We start from the raw sequence: 22,717 nt of genomic DNA on the forward strand, positions 1-22,717 counted from the left end.
GAGCATCATGATAAGATCCTGTCTCAGTTGGTGGGTGGTGTGGAAAAGGCAAGGAAGAAGGTTAAACGACTTTCAGATAGACACCACTTTATTCAGTTTACAGTATCAGGTCAGGGGACAGCACTGCAGCAGGACAGAGGAGTGGAGGGGTTCTGGCCTCAGTAAATGACTGGTAGATGCAGACAGACCTGAAGAAACGGCTCAAATTCCTGGTGGAGATAGCACACACTAGCCTCAGCCTGAATATTGTCCTCTGGTCTATAAGGCACAAAGCAGGTGGTGCTCATAGAGTTAACAGTACCCTGGGAAGAAAGGATGGAGTAGGTTCATAAGCACAAACTCATGAAATACCAAGGCCTTATCCTTGAGAGCCAGCAAAATGGATGGAAGGCTTGGAATTTACCAGTAGGGGTCGGCTGCAGAGGTTTTGCTGGGTAGTTACTCTGGAGAACCCTTGGGCTTCTGGGGATTAAAGGGATAGCCAGGAAACAGCTGGTAGACAAGCATCTCATTGTAGAAAGCATCTCATTGGATCTGGATGCAGCGGGAGGTGTGGTGGCAGAGCCAACCTGTAGAAGGACGAACTGTGACATAGAGATGAGTGGTGGGCAGCAGGGGTAGATCCAGAACACTGGATCTGCTGTCAAGCCCTCCTGAGGTGTCATGGGCTTAAATTGGTGAAACACAGGAAGGGGTATGCCAATCTGATGACTGGCAAAAACTACCAACCCTTGTGCAGTTGAGAAATGTAGCCAAGCCTTGACCTGGTGCTTGAAAGGAGGAGAGAAGGAGAGGAGAAGCAATGCCACTGTCTTCTCTAAAGAGGTTTTTGATCCTGATCCTGATCAGGGCCACAGTGGATCCAGATCTGGATAGGATTATACCATGGATGGAACACCAGTCCATCTACTAGCATTTTTGATAAGGCAGAAGTTAAACATTTCAATATATATATATATATATATTAAAATGAATTGAATTAAAATGAATTAAACCAAAAAACAGTTGCAACATTTCTATATTCATGTAGAGTTGGGCTGCTTGGATAAAAGTGGCATTGTGGGAGAAATTGCTCTTGAGAGATAGATGTGTGGGAAGATGAGCACAGCAGCATTCTGCTTTAAGCAGCCTACAATGCAGATTTCCACTGGATGAGCATACAGTTCAATTTCCCATTGTAGATAATCCAGATATGACAAGGATGAGTGAAGCATGAGCATAAATTAGACCTATTATAGGCATCTTTAAAATGCCTTAATATCCTTTTTAAGCAGAAACATACAGTACAGCTGAGATAATGCCAGTGAGTAAGCTTTCTCGATGTAAACACAAGGCTATGGGACAGGAATTACAAACGTAAATATTTTCCCCTGAGCTACATTTACATTCTCCTTGTTGTAATTAAGGATGGACTTAAGGAGAGACATTCAGAATGACAACAGCAAAGAGGGTAAGCTGGGGGATTTCTGTTTATAAAAATTTGTACCGGATTCAATGAGGATTCATCTTCTGCTTCATGTAATATTATTGAAATATTCAACACTGCACATTTTTTTTTAGCATTGAATGAATTGAATGTATCTACATGTATCAGGAGTGAAGAAATATTGTATCTTCAGGTCACAAGACAATCCATAACCACAAAATACACTATTCTACACAATGCAAATATGATAACAGTGTAGGAAAAAAAACAAACGAGATAACTGCACATTTTTAGTAAAATAATTGCTGCAGAACATAATAAACACAAAAGAGAGCATTTTAAAGAACAAAATAAATATTGTTTTGGCCAATAAGAATGGTACATTCCTGGAAGCATTAGACAGTAGGAGAACATGTTTTATTTCAGGTAGGCCCCAAGTGTGTGTTCCTGTGTGTTTGAAATTATTATGAAGACAAAAGCAGTGAAATTTGATATGTCCACTTGTAATACTTTGTAGAGTGAGTCTTGTCTGTGCAGAATGCATAGGCATAGCTTGTTTTAAAAATCTTTATGTTTTTGTGGCATCGTCATCATCACTTGATTATTATCTTATTGATATAATATTGAACAAGAATTATATTTTTATGGTAGTTTTATACCAGGTGTGTTTTAGATGTTGTTTCAAAGTAGCTAATGTCTTTACAGACCCACAGAAGATTTACAGCAAGAGTATCTGTACTTTGGTTATGAATTTAATCCTTTTTAAGATTTTCCGACAGTTTTCCCCATGGAACATGTGCACACACTGCTGCCTTTTCAGTGATGGAAACCTTGAATCAGAAACACAGCAAGAACACTTCCAACCTGCTGAAATTTTGGCACAGATCATACAAGTGTAATTGAATATGAAGCATGCAAAAAATACCCAACTGACTGAGAGGTTATAAGGCCTTCTTCTTTTAAACAGCGAGTCTAACCTGTGCCAAGATACCAGATAAATCATTCAAAACTCTTCAGGAAGCTGCCTGTCTTTTTTTCCTAAACACTGTTCTTCTGTATGTAAGGAACAAGTAGATTATGCGTCTGGGATATAAGTTTTAAATCTGTAGTGACCTAGCAGACAATTTCAGTAGGAGGCAGATATAGTGGTAACTGCTCTAATCCGACAACCAGAGAAAAAAGTGCTACCTCTTAACAATCAGCTTTTTAATTGTAAGAAGTTGACCTTTTTGTCAGAGATGAAAGATATGTGAGCACATGGCAATAGAAAAGAATCAATAATAGAATCATTTGTGTACAGTATGTTATTTCATAATATATTTGCAGTTTGGAGCTGATATGTACTGGTATTAATTCTGAAATCGCTGACATCACAGGCTCAGAAAAAGAAAAAGAAGTTCCTTTAATTTACATTTCCTTTCATTTACAGGGCAATGCATGTGATTGATCACTAGATGGGGTCCTGTTCAAAACAAGATGAATTCATTGTCAAGTGTCTGGTCTGTGTTTCCTGCTGCAATGGAACTTGAGTGGGTCCTGTGGATATCTGACATTATGGAACACTCATTTGTGGCACAATATGAAGTCCTGAATTCCTTTACTTTTTCTCAATAATAAAAATAAAAATAAAGGGTGGGGGTGAAGGGGTTGGTTGAGATGTGGGTTTTGTCTTCCACCAAAGCTACCATGTTCTAAACACATTTATATGTATGTCAGGAAATAAAAGCACTTATCTATAAACTTATATTTTATCTTTTAATATCAAACACAAATGACTTCAGTGTATACCAAATACAAAAGAATTGGCCTTGCTATTTCAATACTGTGATGTGCAATGTGCATACCATAAATCATCATGGTCGATTATTTGAGAGTTTTCAAAGAGCGAAAATATGAGTGAGCATGTAGTTTGAGGAGACTTATTGCTTTGAGTCAGGCTTTTATTCCACATTATATAAATGTTTTCCACCTTAAAATAAATCTAATCTCTGCCTACAGTATCAGAGCAAAGCTTTGGTCTATAATGATCTGCCATATCAGCTTTGATGAAAAGGTTGCACAAGTTCTTTTTCAGCAAAAATAAAATAATGAATTTATAAAATAATAAAATAAAATAATGATCAATCAGCTGATTCATTATCTGATTCACTTAGGCACATCATCACATAACTTCTTGTTAACCTGTGGTGTTTCTGGTATTTCAAATATTTGACATGCTCAGCGAAGCTTTACAGTCAGACTTGTGTATGCAAGTACTACTTGCAGGCCACAGTTTGATTTTTTTACCTTCCTTTGTCATGTCCTTCTTAATGTGTCCAGCATGTAGTCTTTTGCAGAGGGAGTGTGCAACAAACTTTCTACAGCCTACTTCAGTTGGCGTGCACAAATGACTTCAACTCTGCCTGCAATGCCTGACAACCAAGTATATATATTTAGCCCTCTTCTGCTCCTTGGCCTCTTGCATTCGTTATTCCTATGGGATAGTCAGCTCCAACATTTTATGACCAAGACAGTGCAATCCAAAAGCAAATTTAAGTGTATTGGACAAACAAAATTTATTTTTACTAATCCTACCTGTTCCCTCTGGGAAGTGGTGGCTCAGTGATTAAGATGTTGGTCTACTGATTCTACGATCTAAGATTCTAAGAATCCCAGGACCTCCAAAGTGCCATGGATCAGCTCTTAACTGCCCCATTGTATAAAAAGGTGATTGTTCAGTTGAAGAAGATATTAGGCAGGTGGTCATACTGTTACGCCTGATTGGTGTATATATACCGATCAGCCATAACCTTATGAACACCTGCCTAATATTGTGTTGGTCCCCTTTTTGCTGCCAAAACAGCCCTGACCCATAGTGGCATGGACTCCACTAGAAGGTGTGATGTGGTATCTGGCACCATGTTGTTCGCAGCAGATCCTTTAAGTCCTGTAAGTTGTGAGGTGCGGCCTCCATGAATCTGACTTGTTTGTCCAGCACGTCCCACAGATGCCCGATTGGATTGAGATCTGGGGAATTTGTTGTTATGCTCATCAAACCATTCCAGAACCATTTTTGATTTGTGGCACAGTGCATTATCCTGCTGAAAGAGGCCACAGACATCAGGGAATACCGTTTTCATGAAAGGGTGTACATGGTCTGCAACAATGCTAAGGTAGGTGGTATGTGTCAAAGTAACATCCACATGGATGACAGGACCCAAGGTTTCCCAGCAGAAGATTGCCCAAAGCATAACACTGCCTCAGCCGGCTTGCCTTCTTCCCATAGTGCATCCTGGTGTAAAAGAAAACATTAACCAGGCCACCTTCTTTCATTGTTCAGTGGTCCAGTTCTAATGCTCATGTGCCCATTGTTGCCATTTTCTGCGGTGCACAGGGGTCAGCATGGGCACCCTAACTAACCTAAACACAACAAAATGCGATGCACTGAGTTTTCTGGCACCTTTCTATCCGAACCAGCATTAACTTTTTTTTTAGCAATTTGAGCAACAGTAGCTGTAGTCTGTTGGATTGGACCAAACGGGCTGGCCTTCACTACCCACATGCATCATTGAGCCTTGGCAGTCCAAGACCTTGTCGCCAGTTCACCACTGTTCCTTCCTAGGACCACTGTTGAACACTGACCACTTAAGACCGGGAACACCACACAAGAGCTGCAGTTTTGGGGATGCTCTGATCTGCCCAGGGCAATCCCAGCTCCCCACCCTCCACCTCTCACTTCCCGTCTTCTCCAACCCCTCCTGTCTCCGCAACCAGGAGCTCTCATCTTGCCCAAGCCATGGAGATCAGCCGTCGTCACTTATCGCCCACTGAAAAGGAGAGGCGCCAGGCTTCTGGACTATGCCTGTATTGTGGAGAGGCTGGTCACTCTGCTGCATCTTGCCCAGCAAAAGGCCAGGATCATTGCAGAAGGAAGGGCCAGCTGCGAGTCTATGATCCACAGTCACTTCCAAACAACTTCTCAAGATCCTTAATTCTGTCAACCAGCAGGGCCACAACCTGTCCACATTTGTGGACTATGGGGACGAGTGTGACTTGCCAAAGGACTTGCCAAACAAATAGCCCTCAAGATGGTGAGCAGGCCCTCTCCCCTCCAGGTTTGGGCTCTGCTGATATTTTGAGCTACTCAGCCTAACCATGGTTTTCCCATTCAACACTCTAAACTTGAACTTTGACTGTGTTCTGCATTTGGGTCCTCACCTGCCCACCCTGACATGAACAGCAGCTTGGGTATACAGCAATAACTGCACCCAAGGCCTCCTTTCCAACAAAACCTCACTAATACTCTTGTGGCTGAATGAACACAAATCCCCACAGCCATGCTCCAAAATCTATTGGAAAATATTCCCCAGAGTGGAGGTTATTATATCAGCAAAGGGGAATAAATGTAGAATGGGAAGCACATTCAAGAAGCACATATTGGTGTGAAGGTTAGTCAACAAACATTTGGCCATGGAGTATATGGCTATGTTTTTGTACTGTATGTTAAAAGTAAGTTTATGGCATGTAGTAGACATTAGAAATTCATATGAAACTGAACATTATGCATAACATATAATATTGTAAATTAGATCATTAATGCTACTATTATTTATGGGCCATAATCAGTCTCTTCTTGGTGAATTCAAAATAGGAAGTTGATCTCAAAAATCAAATGAAATCAAAACCTGATCTTAAAGAAATCTTAACAGTTTATACAGAGATGCATAAATAAATTTGTTTAATTCATGATAGTTTTTTTAATGCAATAGTATTGGCAAAGACAAATATTTATATGATCATTCAATAACAAAAAAAAATTAAATAACCAATCTACTCATTTTGCTAGACAAGATAAACTGGTAGAAGTCTAAGTAAAAACTTTTCTAATGCTGTTGTGTAGGAAAATCTTTGTGGTTATAACCACAAGCACCATTTATTTCACACCAGGCAATGCATCTCAATGTTAACGGAAACTTGATGACTATTTAAAGCATGTAAATGTTCAGGGTCACAAGTTACAATAGAGCTTTATATGGCAAGAAGTATAAACATTAGGGTGAAGTGTGTTTAGGTGTAATACTTTGTGATCAGTGTTACAAAGGTTAGACCTCAGAGACACATTTTTCTTATAATTAATTAATTAACAGGTTCATAAAACTAAAGATCCAGAAGTTGTACATATCATCATGTTTACACAATAAATACTGGTGTTTTACAATGATTGTGTAATTCTGATCAACTCTAGTTTATCTTTAGTACTGCTTTCTTTTTGAAAACTAAAAATGTTTTACAGTAAATAAATAAATTGCTCAGGATTTCTATTCCAGAGAAGCCAGTAGTAAATATACAATAAATTAATTTTTTTAAACCTATGTATAAAATGACAATGGACTCCACTGCATTATGGCCTTTATAAACTTTATTATAAGGACGTTTAAGCAAAATAATAATGAATAAATGAAACATATTTCATCATATGTAATTAATTAAACATTCATCAATATTTACTTCATTTTCTATTTTTTGTTTGCTTTCTTAATTCATACAACAATCACCATACATAATCATATACTAATACAAAATAGTATACATGTATAGACAGAAGAAGTAACCGTGGTCATGTGTCAAGGTAAAGATGCATTATTACAATTTATTTGTTAAAGAACTGTTTCAGTAGAATCAGCAGTACTGACTGTCTACCATCTTTTCGCGTCATGTTTTGAACATGAATAAAATGTATCCAAGACAAGAAATTAATTAAAATAATAATAATATTCACACATATTTTTTTTTAGCTAATTTATTTTGACCTGTGCATAAATGTCCTGGTCAGTCCTGACTCTCGAGTGTTTTGCTCTGGAGGAAGAAGGATTCTTAGCAAGGGTTACAGTTGCATAAGTCAAGACATTTTCAGCTTTAGCCTGATGAAAGAAATCAGACAAAAGACACAGAAAACAGATTAACAGAGAAACAAATTCTGTAAACAAAAACAAAAAATAAAAATAATGATCTTTAAAAAATAAGCTTGCTTTTATAAGATTCCATATATATATATCACATATGATAATGAACATAGCAACATAGGTGGCCTTAACCAATCGATATCGCTATTTGCTACTGATTACTTTTATTGTGAATGTGTTTTTATTGCCTGATTTAGGTGATTAATGCTGTATGCCTTTATTGTGTTATCCTATCACTATTTACTTTTGTAAATAACCTTTGAGTATCTTGAAATGTGCTCTATAAATTAAATTAGTCACAATAATAATGCTATTATTCAATAATAATAATAATAATAATAATAATAATAATAATAATAATAATAATAATAATAATAATACTTATTATTATTATTGTTGTTGTTGTTGTTGTTATTATTATTATTATCCAACTTCAGTTTACTCCAGCAGAAAATAACAGACTTGAAGCCTCAGTATAGTGAACAAACGGATAGTCATTTTAAGCTGTAAATGTTTTTTTATATACTCTCTACGCTCATATTACAGAAAACATCCAGTAACAAGAGTATTAACAATCAGTGACTTTCCCAAACTGCATGCAATTTGCTTAATAAACTGAAGTTTCCCAAAATATACACTATATTGCCAAAAGTATTCGCTCACCTGCCTTGACTCGCATATGAACTTAAGTGACATCCCATTCCTAATCCATAGGGTTCAATATGACGTCGGTCCACCCTTTGCAGCTATAACAGCTTCAACTCTTCTGGGAAGGCTGTCCACAAGGTTTAGGAGTGTGTTTATGGGAATTTTTGACCATTCTTCCAGAAGCACATTTGTGAGGTCACACACTGATGTTGGACGAGAAGGCCTGGCTCTCAGTCTCCACTCTAATTCATCCCAAAGGTGTTCTATTGGGTTGAGGTCAGGACTCTGTGCAGGCCAGTCAAGTTCATCCACACCAGACTCTGTCATCCATGTCTTTATGGACCTTGCTTTGTGCACTGGTGCACAGTCATGTTGGAAGAGGAAGGGGCCAGCTCCAAACTGTTCCCACAAAGTTGGGAGCATGGAATTGTCCAAAATGTCTTGGTATGCTGAAGCATTCAGAGTTCCTTTCACTGGAACTAAGGGGCCAAGCCCAGCTCCTGAAAAACAACCCCACACCATAATCCCCCCTCCACCAAACTTTACACTTGGCACAATGCAGTCAGACAAGTACCGTTCTCCCGGCAACCGCCAAACCCAGACTCGTCCATCAGATTGCCAGATGGAGAAGCGCGATTCGTCCCTCCAGAGAACGCGTCTCCACTGCTCTAGAGTCCAGTGGCGGCGTGCTTTACACCACTGCATCCGACGCTTTGCATTGCACTTGGTGATGTATGGCTTGGATGCGGCTGCTCGGCAATGGAAACCCATTCCATGAAGCTCTCTGCGCACTGTTCTTGAGCTAATCTGAAGGCCACATGAAGTTTGGAGGTCTGTAGCGATTGACTCTGCAGAAAGTTGGCGACCTCTTCGCACTATGCGCCTCAGCATCCGCTGACCCCGCTCCGTCAGTTTACGTGGCCTACCACTTCGTGGCTGAGTTGCTGTCGTTCCCAAACACTTCCACGTTCTTATAATACAGCTGACAGTTGACTGTGGAATATTTAGGAGCGAGGAAATTTCACGACTGGATTTGTTGCACAGGTGGCATCCTATCACAGTTCCACGCTGGAATTCACTGAGCTCCTGAGAGCGACCCATTCTTTCACAAATGTTTGTAAAAACAGTCTGCATGCCTAGGTGCTTGATTTTATACACCTGTGGCCATGGAAGTGATTGGAACACCTGATTCTGATTATTTGGATGGGTGAGCGAATACTTTTGGCAATATAGTGTATATGCTGTACATAATTATAATTATTATTATTCATCATAATTAATAAATAAAAGTGTATTTAAATCTTAGAGAATACATGATACATAAAGTACAGCTTTCTTTAAAGTAAAAATAAAATCAAGTTTCTTGGAAATTATTCATGATTGTTATGTAGTCTTAATAATAGGCTAAGCATGTTTTTCTCCACCGTGCTATACAAGTTATTAGTTATTTGATGAGATTAAGAGTTATATAGTTAGTACAGATAGTCAGAGAAAACCAAACAATAATTAAGCCTACGGTATAACAGTTCTTTTTGTGTTTGACCAGTGTTCAAAAAAACACTTGTCTCAAAATGTCACTGAATTTACAAAATGAAGTTACTGTTTAGAAATTTGTATACATTTTCATCTATTATCAGTTTTAAATGCACTGTGATTTTAGGACAAATATATTTTTGTTTATTTATATAAAAATTATATATAAAACTTTTATAAAACTACTTATAGATGATAAGTTTACCTGATTTGTGTGACTTGGATGGCTATTGGTGGCACCTTTATAGAACAACAGAACAATAATTAACATGTTCACAATTTGGTTAGAGTGATGTACAGTAACTAAAAAATAATAAAAGATAACCATTACAAATAATAAAATAAACCTACCTTTCCTATTTTTAAGTATAACTCCAACCAGAACAATGATTATAATACTGGATATTACATTGGACGTTATCAAGACAATGACCTTCCAGTGGTTACTTTCTGAAAAAAATGGAAACAAAATTTATATTTCATGCCAAAACATTTTATGTTAGGTTTCTTTATTAAATATATACCTATTCGCAATTACTATTTAGAATATAGTACAAATGTTCTCTAATAATAATGATAATGATTTTGTCACATTCTTTAGATGCATGCATATTTCTTTTTTAAATTTAAATTTAATTATATACATTTTTAATACTATACTTGTTTTTGGGCCATTAATGACTGTAGCATCATATAGTGAGATATACAATAATTGCCCTAAACTTAAATTCTTTTCTGGAAGTAATATTTTATCAAATGTCTTACCTTTTACATCGACTTTTGTCCCATTCCCAAAGAGAATCTTTCCACATGCAGCCACAGCACAGTGGTAAATTCCAGCATCATCAGGTCCCAGTTGGCTCTTAGGAAAAGAGTAGCTGCAGCTCTGTGTGGGAAAACCAGCCTCAGAGCTTCTTTTACACTGATCACTGCTGTCTTCATGAGTGTAAATAATTCCTTTATGAGATTCTCCTAAACCATGTTTGAGCCAGTACACACGTTCTTCTGCACAGCTTGAAGCCATCTCCTGTACTGAACACTGAAGTGTATCAGACTCTCCACTCCTGATAACTTTTAGAGTGGGAACATGGAGGCTGGTCTTCTCAGCTTCATAATTAATGTTGTAGACATCAAATACAGAGAAATAAAATTGATCAGTGTGAAACATCTAATTACAAATACAGTTTCAGTAAAGAGGCAAGTTGGCAGAAAACATCTACATACCCTGAAAAACCAAAAGTGTTCCAGATCCAAAATTTATTAAGTTGTCAGCCATTTTTGCACAGAAATATGTTGCTGTATCATCTTCCTTAGTTCCAGCAATGTTGAGATCAAACCTTTTTTGATCTCGAGTAACGTTGATGTGATCTTTAAATGCGGGGTTCAATCTATAGTCGTTTTTCACTGTTCTTGCTACATACTGAGACACCTTTCCAAAACTCTGCTTGTACCAAATTAAATTACCTTTGTTGCCTATTGTGAGATCTTCACCACATTTTATTGTTACATTATCCCCACGCCTTACTGTCTGCACTTGAATCTCAGCGATATTAGATGTTTTAACTGAAAATGAAAAAAAGTGAAAAAAGTCAAATGATAGTAAAAAAATAATTAATATGCAGTTATTGTTGTTTTGAATGAAAACATTCATAATGTCACTCACCAGTTATGAAGAGACCAAAAAGGACAAGGAGTGTGAACATTGTTCCTGCTAAAGAGAAAAAGAGATGGTGAAGTCTAATGAACTTGTGTTCAGTTGAAAATCATGCCCACTCTTATATGTGATTGGACATTTTAAACCTGTCAATTGCTTTGATTGGTCCAATATTTTAAAATAGATTTTTCAGTTTTTGCTTCTATAATTGTTAATCTATGTTACACTAGTTTCTTAAACAAACATGGAAAACAAATTATGGCACTCATATTCATTCATATTGACTGGAAAAAGTTATTTTACTAGTTCAACATGGAGGAAGTGTAGTAAAAGCATTATTGTGACAACTCTGGAAACTGGGGTGGTGTATGAAGATGCAAAATGTAGGAGACGAACTGCAATTCATTTGCTTTTCTGTTTCATACCTCTCAGGAGTCTAAAGCACACACACAAAAACAAAACAAGACAAGAACCATACAGGTCAGGGCAGATACTGTACAGTGAATGTGCAAAAAGTAAGTGTCTCTTATTAATTAAAACAAATACTCATTAATTAATATGCACTTATGTCACAACACTGATAACCAAAATAATTAATGAAATCTGAGAAATCCCTCCCTTCTGTGTTGCAAAAAAAATTCCTTCCATTATAAGCCCAGTAAGCCAGGTGTGTTATGCAATGCATATTATGATGTTTTTGGAATAGAAATTCGACCACAAAGTAGTGTCAAGTCTGCAGTCAAACCAGGAACACTTTCTCCATCAGCTACTCAAAAGGAACAGGGGCTTCACCTAGCCTAAATTGCATTACACTAAACTGCCACAACCCATGACCGACAGTAACTAATGTCTTCTCTTTGACCTCAAGAGTGAATGAAGCCATTTCCCAGGTTCAGAGAGCTGTAGCATTGGGAGCCACAGATGATGTCAGTCGCATCAGCTATGTGGATCTGTAATTGTATCTGATCTGTTTCGTATTTGCTCGTGGAGAACACTCTCAACCACAGTATCAACTTCCCCTAATGTTTATGTTAGTGGTAAGAATTAGCAATAATGGTCTTAACTTAGACCACCATCTCTAAATGTTTTAGTCAGTCTTGGTGGTCTTGTGGCACAGGGTCATTCCAAAAAGAAGCTAGACATGTTGTAGCTTCTCAGGATCAAGGTCATTCACATGCATTAGCAAACACAGACACTTATGACTGACAGGGGAGAGAGAGTATGTCTTTTCAGTCAGAGAGCAAGTCTAATTTTGCTGTATTGGCCTCCTGTCCGTGGCATTGTTGGGATTTAAACTTGCAATCCTTCATTTAGACACATACTTTTCTTTGACAAATGAAAATCTTCATATGTAGACTTAAGTATTAACTGAGTAACAGCCTACAGTATATCTTTACTTTCGGAAAAAAAAAACGGTTTAATGCGTTTGTGGTTTTGCAGCAAAGGTGTAAATAAATAGGTGTCTTGGCCTCTTTTGTGAGTGTAAAACTCAACACATGACAGACTTTTGCAAACAGCCAAATCACCATTGTGCTGCATGACAAACAGTAGATTCAAGGGACAAAATAAGGGACAATTTTCTTTTACTTACATTTGTGAACATTCCAAGACATAACAATATGTTTCTGATACATTGCTAAGATGTTTCTTTGAAGTCGGTAATGCTGGGCCCTATTTACCAGCAAATAAACTACTGCTGCTCAGAATATTCTGTGGTCAGCATGCTGTTGTAAAATAGAATTGAAAGAAGGAAATAGCCCAAAAATAACTGTCACATCTATTTGGTCTGAATCTTCCAGAGAGCTGTACCAACACCTTGTCATGCAAGAGCAAACTATAATGTGGTTGAACTATAAACATACTACTTAAAAACTATATATTTAACCCTTACATACTGTTTATATTCCATGCATTCACAGTATTAAGAATGCACATATAAATACCCTCATAAAAAGTGTCTATACCAAATTATGAACTACAGATCTATCTGACATTAATAAATGGATGAATAATCCTTAATCAATGTTTCAGGGCTATCAGGGCAGCACGGTGGCTTAGACTTTAGCACTGTTGCCTCACAGCAAGAAGGTCCAGGTTTGAACAGGTAGGGGCCTTTCTGTGTGGAGTTTGCATATTCTCCTCATGCTTGCGTGGGTTTACTCCGGTTTCCTCCCACAGTCCAAAAACATGATTGGTAATTCTAAATTGCCCATAGGAGTGAGTGTGAGTGGTTGTCTGTCTATATGTGGCCCTGTGATAGACTGGTGACCTGTCCAGGGTGTACCCCTTCCTTTCGCCCAATGTGTGCTGGGATAGGCTCCAGCAGATCCCTGTGACCCTAATTAGGAATAAAGCGGGTATAGACAATGGATGGATGGACATTTACTATCACAGAATGTGATGTCCTGTTTTACCTAAGAAAAAAAAACGCCATAAAAAATTAAATATGTTTTATTGAAAGTAAAATAGACAAAAATATTCTAGAACTGTTGTGATTTATTATATAACCATATACAGTCATTACAACATGAAATATTGCCATAACATAGAAAATCCTATAAAACTACCATTATAATTATCAATATTAATTCAATATTAACACTTAGAACACAAATATAAAACATTGTTTATTATTATTTATTCTTTATTATGTATGCTCTTATGCTGTTTTACTCTTTCACGGTTTCGAGATTCCCTCATGACCCTTCAAAGACCAACAGGTGCATGTTTCTGTGGGAACCTGGGCAAATGTGGTGGGAACACAGACAGTTCTTGGGACATTTTCAAGCTCCTCCTTACTACTATCCCATAAAAATACATGACGTACAGTTTCACAGTTTCAGGATTCCCACCATTTTCCTTGATTTAACAAACACTGGTGAATCCAAAAATCCATTTTAATAGATATGAGTAAAATCTGACCCGGAACAGCCTCAATGTACAAAAAATTGTAGCACCTGTACAAAAGTAAATTTTAATATTTTAAAATATTTTCATTTTTGTGTATTTTAGGACACTTTAAGAGAAGTCTTCACATTTCAGTCTAAAAGAATGACATTTAGGGTATTTCTATTGCTGTCAAATGTCAATATGGGTCAAATTATTCGAACAGTATGCAAGGGTTAATTTTTCTCAACCAAATCAAACCCAAGTCTTGCTGTTATCAATTTACATATGGGCAAAGTTGCTGCTTCACAGTTCTTGGGTCCCCAATTCAACAAAGAACGTTTGATTTAATGTCTACTTCGAATTTTCACTGTGTTCACTGGTTTTCTTTCACCTCCCAAAAACATTGCAATGGGTGAATTAGCAACAGTAATTTCCCTTTGGTGTGAATGAATGTGTGTGCATGGTGCCTCACATATTCCCACCTCATGTCCACTGTTCTTGGAATACACTTTGGATTCATCAACCTGACTTGTATAAAGAAGTTTTTCAAGTTGGATCCTAATCCTGATCAGGGCTACAGTGGATCCAGAGCCTATCCTGGGAACACTGGGAGTGAGATGGGACTATACCTTGGATGGAACACCAGTCCATCTACTGGCACTTTTTTGATAAGACTGAAGGAACCAGAGAATCAAGTGAAAAACATTTCAAAGTTAAACATTTCAAAAATATATATATAAATATATATATTAAAATGAATTGAATTAAAATGAATTAAACCAAAAAACAGTTGCAACATTTCTATATTCATGTAGAGATGGGCTGCTTGGATAAAAGTGGCATTGTGGGAGAAATTGCTCTTGAGAGATAGATGTGTGGGAAGATGAGCACAGCAGCATTCTGCTTTAAGCAGCCTACAATGCAGATTTCCACTGGATAAGCATACAGTTCAATTTCCCATTGTAGATAATCCAGATATGACAAGGATGAGTGAAGCATGAGCATAAATTAGACCTATTATAGGCATCTGTAATATGCCTTAATATCCTTTTTAAGCAGAAACATACAGTACAGCTGAGATAATTCCAGCGCAGAGCAGTGAGTACACTTTCTCGAAATAAGCTATGGGACAGGAATTACCAACATGTAAATATTTTCCCCTGAGCTACTTTACCATTCTCCTTGCTGTATTTCATGATGGACTTAAGGAGAGACATTCAGAATGACTACAGCAAAGAAGGTAAGCTGGGGGATTTCTGTTTATAAAAATTTCTACCAGATTCAATGAGGATTCATTTTCTGTTACATGTAATATTATTGAAATATTCAACAAGCCACATTTTTAAGCATAACTGAATGTATCTACATGTATCAGGAGTGATGAAATATTGTATCTTCAGGTCACAAGACAATACATAACCACACAATACACTATTCTACACAATGCAAATATGATAACAGTGTAGGAAAAAAATAAAAAAAAAGAGACAACTGCACATTTGTAGTAAAATAATTGCTGCAGAACATAATAAACACAAAAGAGAGCATTTTAAAGAAAAAAATATTGTTCTGGAAGCATTAGACAGTAGGATAACATGTCTTATTTCAGGTAGGCCCCAAGAGTGTGTTCCTGTGTGTTTGAAATGATTGAAGACGTTTCATGAGGACAAAGACAGTGAAATTATGATCTGTCCAATTGTAATATTTTCTAGAGTGAGTCTTGTCTACTATTGTGTAGAATACATAGACCTAGCTTGTTAAATTGTAAAAATTGTAAAATCTTTGTAAAAATCTTTGTCTTTGTGGCATCTTCATCATCACTTGATTATTATCTTATTGATAAAATATTGGAATAAAATTGCATGTTTATGGTAGTTTTATACCAGGTGTGTTTTAGATGTTGTTTCAAAGCAGCCAGTGTCTTTACAGACCCACAGAATATTTGCAGCAAGAGTATCTTACCTTGGTTATGAATTTAATCCTTTTTAAAATGTACATTATTTTCCGACAGTTTTCCCCACGGAACATGTGCACACACTGCTGCCTTTTCAGTGATGGAAAGCTTGAATCAGGAACAGAGAGGAATGGGAAACACAGCAAGAACACTTCCAACCTGCTGAAATTTTGGCACAGATCATACAAGTGTAAGTGAATATGAAGCATGCAGAAAATACCCAACTGACTAAGAGGTTATAAGGCCTTCTTCTTTTAAACAGTGAGTCTAACCTGTGCCAAGATACCAGATAAATCATTCAAAACTCTTCAGGAATCAATCTGTCTTTTTTCCTAAACACTGTTCTTCTGTCATCAAAAACAAACAATTTCATAACTGCACTTAGCCTTGCTTGCTGTGAGTTCACTACACAGTTGACATCACTAGCCTGGATGTCAGGAACAAGTAGAGTAGAGGAACAAGTTTCAAATCAGTAGTCACCTAACAGATAAGTTCAGTAGGCTGCTGTGTTTTTCCACTCTTATTATCTGACAACCAGAGAAAAAAGTGCTCCATATTAACAAAATAATCATATTTGGTGTATAGTAAACTTAAAATAATGAGCTATACTACAAGCTGCTAGGGTCAATTTATCTTAGCCAGTTCATCTACCGGCATGTCTTTGGGAAGTGGGGGTAAACCGCACAGGCAGCAGGAATCCGGTGTGGACACAGAGAACATGAGCAGGAACTCGATACAGATTCAAGATCGAAACCAGGACACTGGACCTGTGAGGCATTAACACTATGCCTCCATGCCACACACTAAAATTTTACTTGCTAATTCACATTTACCGAACATATAATTTGTCTACCCCTGTGGCAATTTTGTCCCATCTACATGTAAAATAATGTGTGTGTATGCGTATAGTTGTCATTAATGAAGGTTTCAATCTTTATGTTACGGAACTACACAAAGTCATGAGCAGCACTGTGTGTTTTCTCATGTTGTCCAGTGGCAATGAACAAGTGAATTATTAATGTATACTAAATATGATTATATAATAGATAATATTACAATTTTGAATTGGTTCTGGACAAGTGTTATTTTTCACATGAGACTGATGAACAGGCATTTTGGTGGAAAGTTCATTGTCGCTGTACAGTCCACAATTTTGCTCTAGTGCAGTTCTGTTTGTTCTTGCATTAGTTAATCTGATTTTGGGCTGCCATTTTTACTGACAAAGCAGTTCATTTGCAGTTTGGAGCTGATATGTACTGGTTTTAATTCTGAAATCGCTGACATCACAGGCTCAGAAAACACAAAGAATGTGAGAAAGAGAAGTTCCTTTAATTTACATTTCCTTTCATTTACAGGGCAATGCATGTGATCGACCACTAGATGGGGTCCTGTTCAAAACAAGATGATTTTATTGTCTAGTGTCTGGTCTGTGTTTCCTGCTGCAATGGAGCTTGAATGGGTCCTGTGGATATCTGACAGAATGGAACACTCATTTGTGGCACAGTATGCAGTCCTGAATTGGAGATTTCATGTAATCTGGCAGTACTAGAATGTTTGTAGGAACTATGTAGATCAGTCAGATCTTTAGGGAATAAAGTGATGAATGAGGGTTAAATGTTATAAGAATTTAGAACTGAATGCAGGTTATAAATGGGAGATGTGTTATCATGTTTAGTGTATATTTAAATTCTGCTGCTGTACTTGACATGAACAAAGTGTATAAGAATATATTGTAGTCTGATAGGAGTTTTGGATGGTAAGCCAAAGAAAAATGAGTGCTGCGGTAGTGAAAGCAAGAGGTTGTAAATGTTTGAACAAAAGTTAAATTAGACAACTGCATTCTGTGGTTAATTGGCTTACTTTAATCTCTTAACAAAACAGACTTATGATTATGTGTGTTATTTAGGGATGGTAGAGAATCTTTCATTCAGGCAGGTGAGGTGAAATTAGCAACATGCATTTTAGCAAGCAAATGCTTCTCTAGTTGGCTAGAATGAAATAGCCAATTTAGGGTTTTTATGCTCAGAAGATTAATATAAGAGATGATAGATGAATACATTTAGCTTTATTTTCCATATATTTACATATAGATGTGTTAAACAAGTAAGAACATGACACCTTTGTTTGAACTCACTTAATTTTCAAGAGAACAAAATACTGGAACATGTGAATTACAGGTGTTTCTTCATGCCCAGGTGTGCCTTGATAGAGTGATTATTTAAACTTATAACATTAAATTTATAACTCTGAATGTCTACTTTGTTGGTTTGAGCCTTGGGTTTCACCTGTCAAGACTGCATTTGTTGTAAAAACGACGAACCAATATGAAGACCGGAGAGCTTTCTATGGGAGAAAAGCAAATAATTTTGAAGCTGAAAAAAGAGGAAAAAGCAATCCGAACCATTGCACAAGCACCAGCAATAGCCAGTACACCAATCTGCAATGATCTGATGACCTAACAACCATACATTGAACAGGTTAGGCAAAGGAAAACAACAGCAGTTGATGACAAACCCTGTGAGAGCTGTGAAGAGAAACCCAACACACACTATATTGCCAAAGTTTTTGGGTCATCTGCCTTTACATGCACATGAAATTTAATGACATGTCATTCTTAATTTGTAGGGTGTAATATGGAGTTGGCCTCCCCTTTGCAGCTATAACAGCTTCAACTCTTCTGGGAAGGCTTTTTGACCATTGCTCTAGATGTGCATTTGTGAGATCAGGCATTGATATTGGACAAGAAGGCTTGGCTCACAGTCTCCACACTAATTCATCCCAAAGGTATTCTATCGGGTTGAAGTCAGAACTCTATCCAGGCCAGTCAAGTTCCTCCACACCAAACTCGCTCATCCATGTCTTTATGGACCTTTCTTTGTTCACTGGTGTGCAGTCATGTTGGAACAGGAAGGGGCCATCCCCAAACTTCCCACAAATTTGGGAACATGAAATTGTTTGGGAACAGTGAAAGTTCCTTTCACTGGAACTAAGGGGCCAAGCCCAGCCCCTGAAAAACAACCCCACACCACAATCCCCTCTCCACCAAACTTTACATTTGACACAGTGAGACAGAGAAGTGTGATTCGTCACACCAGAGAACACGTCTCCACTGCTCTAGAGTCCAGTGGAAGTGTGCTCACACCACTGCATATGATGCTTTGCATTGCATTTGATGAGGTGAGGCTTGGATGCAGCTGCTCGGCCATGAAAACCCACTCCATGAAGCTCTCTATGCTCTGTTCGTGAGCTAATCTGAAGGCCACACAAAGTTTGGAGGTCTGTAGCAATTGACTCTGCAGAAAGTTGGCAACTTCTGTGCACTGTGCGCCTCAGCATGCGCTGACCCTGCTCTATGATTTTATGTGGATTACCACTTCGTGGCTGAGTTGCTGTTGTTCCCAATTGCTTCCACTTTGTTATAATACCACTAACAGTTGATTTAGTAGTGAGGAAATTTCATGAATGGACTTATGCAACATACCACGCTTGAATTCACTGAGCTCCTAAGAGTGACCCATTCTTTCACAAGTGTTTGTAGAAGCAATCTGCATGCCTAGGTGCTTGGTTTTATACACCTGTGGCCATGGAAGTGACTGGAACACCTGAAATCAATGATTTGGAGGGGTGTCCCAAAACTTTTGGCAATATAGTGTATCTAGAAGTCATACAGCAAGATGCAAGCAACCTATCAGCAGTAAGAATTGGAAGGCCAAAGGTCTATGCACTGATGATACCTAGATTAACATCTAGCTTAGTGATGCCAAAGGCAAAATGTGATGAAAGAAAAGATCTGCTCATGAGCCAGAACATACAAGCTCATCAGTCAAGTATGGCGGAGTTAATAAAATGGCTTGAGGTTGCATGGCTGATTTTAAATGAGGTAAATATTGATGGTAGCAGCAGAATGATTTGTTCTTCAGTGTATACAAAAAACCAAAACAATTGGCCTTGCTATTCCAGTACTATTAGAGGATATGTTCATGTGCAAATAAGCTCTCTGTGTTTGAATGCCAAGCTCAAGTGACATTCCTCCTTTTTATTTATTTTTTTGATAAGATGGTTGGTGCACCAAAAATCGGGTATCAGTTTCAGCATTCATGGAGCATTAACAGTAAAGTTAACAGTTAAAAGTGGAGAAAAAGCTGAAGTTTAATAACACAGCTTCATTATCTACAGCTCAGATTTACATAGTACATTCACCCCACAGAATCCAAACAATTAGTACGCTAACAGGCCTTAACAGTGACTGAATGATGAACTTCTTGTTGAATATGTATGAAGCTTCTGGTTTTGACAGACTGAAAATGACACAGTGCTGCAATGTGATGTGCAATATGCATACCATAAATCATCATGGTCGATTATTCGAGAGTTTTCAAATGGTGAAAATATCAGTGAGCATGTAATTTGAGGAGACTTATTGCTTTGAGTCAGGGTTTTATTCCACATTATATAAATGTTTTCCCACTTGAAAGAAAACTAATCTCTGCCTACAGTATCAGAGCAAAGCTTTGGTCTATAATGATCTGCCATATCAGCTTTGATGAAAAGGTTGCACAAGTTCTTTTTTAGCACATAAAATAATGATCAATCAGCTGATACTTTATCTGATTTACTTGGGCAGATCATCACATAACTTGTCAACCTGTGGTGTTTCTGGTGTTTCAAATATATGACACCTTCAGTGAAGCTTTATGGTCAGACTTGTGTATGCAAGTACTACTTGCAGACCACAGTTTGATCTTTTTGACCTGCCTTTGTCATGTCCTTCTTCATGTGTCTCCTCTAATGTCCAGCATGTCATCCTCTACAGAGGGAGTGTGCCACAAACTTTCTACAGCCTACTTCAATTGGCATGCACACAGTACTCCACACAGTACCCTGTCTGCAATGCTTGAGAACCAAGTATATATATTTAGCCCTGTTCTGCTTCTTGGCATCTTGCATTCATTGTTCCTATGGGATAGTCAGCTCCAACATGTTATGACCTAGGCTTAGAGTTGAGTCACAACAGGAGGAGATATAAGATGAATGTGTGAAGAGGAAGCATCACACAGCGCAATCCAAAAGCAAAATTAAGTGTATTGGACAAGCAAGATTTATTTTTACTGGTGGTACCTGTTACCCCTGAGAAGTGGTAGCTCAGTGATTAAGATGTTGGGCTACTGATTGTAAGATTGTGAGTTAAAATCCCGGGACCTCCAAGGTGCCATGGCTCAGCCCTTAACTGTCCCATTGTAGAAACAAAAGGAGATAAAATCTAAGTTGCTCAGGATAAGAGTGTCAGCCAAAGGCTATAAACAAAAAACACCTGAAATACGGTTATATAGGTTATAACCATGTACAACTTCATGTGTGACTATAGCCAGGAACCAGCACTAGTTAATGTCCTCCTTAATAGAGAAACTAAAGACCAATGTCATAGTCAAGTCCCAAACAGCCAACAGTTCTGAATGGTCCACTAGGTTTGTGTACAAACTCCAGAATGCAGCAGCCAAAGTCCATACTAGAACCAGAAAATTTGATCACATCACCCCTATCTTATGCAAACTACCAATAAAACTTAAATCAATTAAAATACTACTAATGATCCTACACTAATGGCCAAAACTTTGACACTACTGTGACGGCTTTACACTATATTTTGTAGTGTAACTGTGGGGATTTGCTTATTCAGCCACAATAACATTAGTGAGGTCAGGCAGTACTATCATGTGAGGAGGCATGGGAAACCTCCCAAGGGTGTTCAGCAGAGTTGAGGTCAAGGCTTTGTGCAAACCATTGGAGTTCCTCCACACCAACCTTGTATTCATGGAACTTTGTGCACAGGGGCCCTGTCATGCTAGAACAGGTTTAGGCTAGGTTTTGTTTCGTTCTAGTGATTTGAAAATTTGAATGCTACATAATATAAAGATACAGTGACTGACCTCAGATACCCCAAAGGTAGTACAGATGTTAATCTAAGACTTAACGTAAGACTTTAAATTGTGAATTGGGAGAGCCTTAGGAAACCTTGTAATGGCAAAAATCAGTGTCAGTAAATAGAGACATCATACACTATATTGCCAAAAGTATTCGCTCACCTGCCTTGACTTGCATATGAACTTAAGTGACATCCCATTCCTAATCCATAGGGTTCAATATGACGTCGGTCCACCCTTTGCAGCTATAACAGCTTCAACTCTCCTGGGAAGGCTGTCCACAAGGTTTAGGAGTGTGTTTATGGGAATTTTTGACCATTGTTCCAGAAGCGCATTTGTGAGGTCACACACTGATGTTGGACGAGAAGGCCTGGCTCTCAGTCTCCGCTCTAATTCATCCCAAAGGTGTTCTATCGGGTTGAGGTCAGGACTCTGTGCAGGCCAGTCAAGTTCATCCACACCAGACTCTGTCATCCATGTCTTTATGGACCTTGCTTTGTGCACTGGTGCACAGTCATGTTGGAAGAGGAAGGGGCCAGCTCCAAACTGTTCCCACAAAGTTGGGAGCATGGAATTGTCCAAAATGTCTTGGTATGCTGAAGCATTCAGAGTTCCTTTCACTGGAACTAAGGGGCCAAGCCCAGCTCCTGAAAAACAACCCCACACCATAATCCCCCCTCCACCAAACTTTACACTTGGCACAATGCAGTCAGACAAGTACCGTTCTCCTGGCAACCGCCAAACCCAGAC

General features: G+C 38.0%; 1 protein-coding gene across 1 annotated transcript; it reads right to left on the bottom strand.

The window, feature by feature from the left end:
- Positions 1-6,907: 6,907 nt before the first annotated feature.
- On the bottom strand, positions 6,908-11,267 carry LOC131346054 (uncharacterized). Its single transcript, XM_058379374.1, has 6 exons — positions 11,213-11,267; positions 10,774-11,112; positions 10,315-10,656; positions 9,901-9,999; positions 9,755-9,789; positions 6,908-7,326 (listed from the first exon to the last, which is right to left on the bottom strand). Exons 1-6 carry the CDS (start codon positions 11,250-11,252, stop codon positions 7,201-7,203), a joined length of 981 nt encoding a protein of 326 aa, XP_058235357.1. The 5' UTR covers positions 11,253-11,267; the 3' UTR covers positions 6,908-7,200.
- Between the last annotated feature and the right edge of the window lie 11,450 nt (positions 11,268-22,717).

This window comes from Hemibagrus wyckioides, linkage group LG25 (genome assembly GCF_019097595.1).
Source record: "Hemibagrus wyckioides isolate EC202008001 linkage group LG25, SWU_Hwy_1.0, whole genome shotgun sequence".
NCBI lineage: Eukaryota > Metazoa > Chordata > Actinopteri > Siluriformes > Bagridae > Hemibagrus > Hemibagrus wyckioides.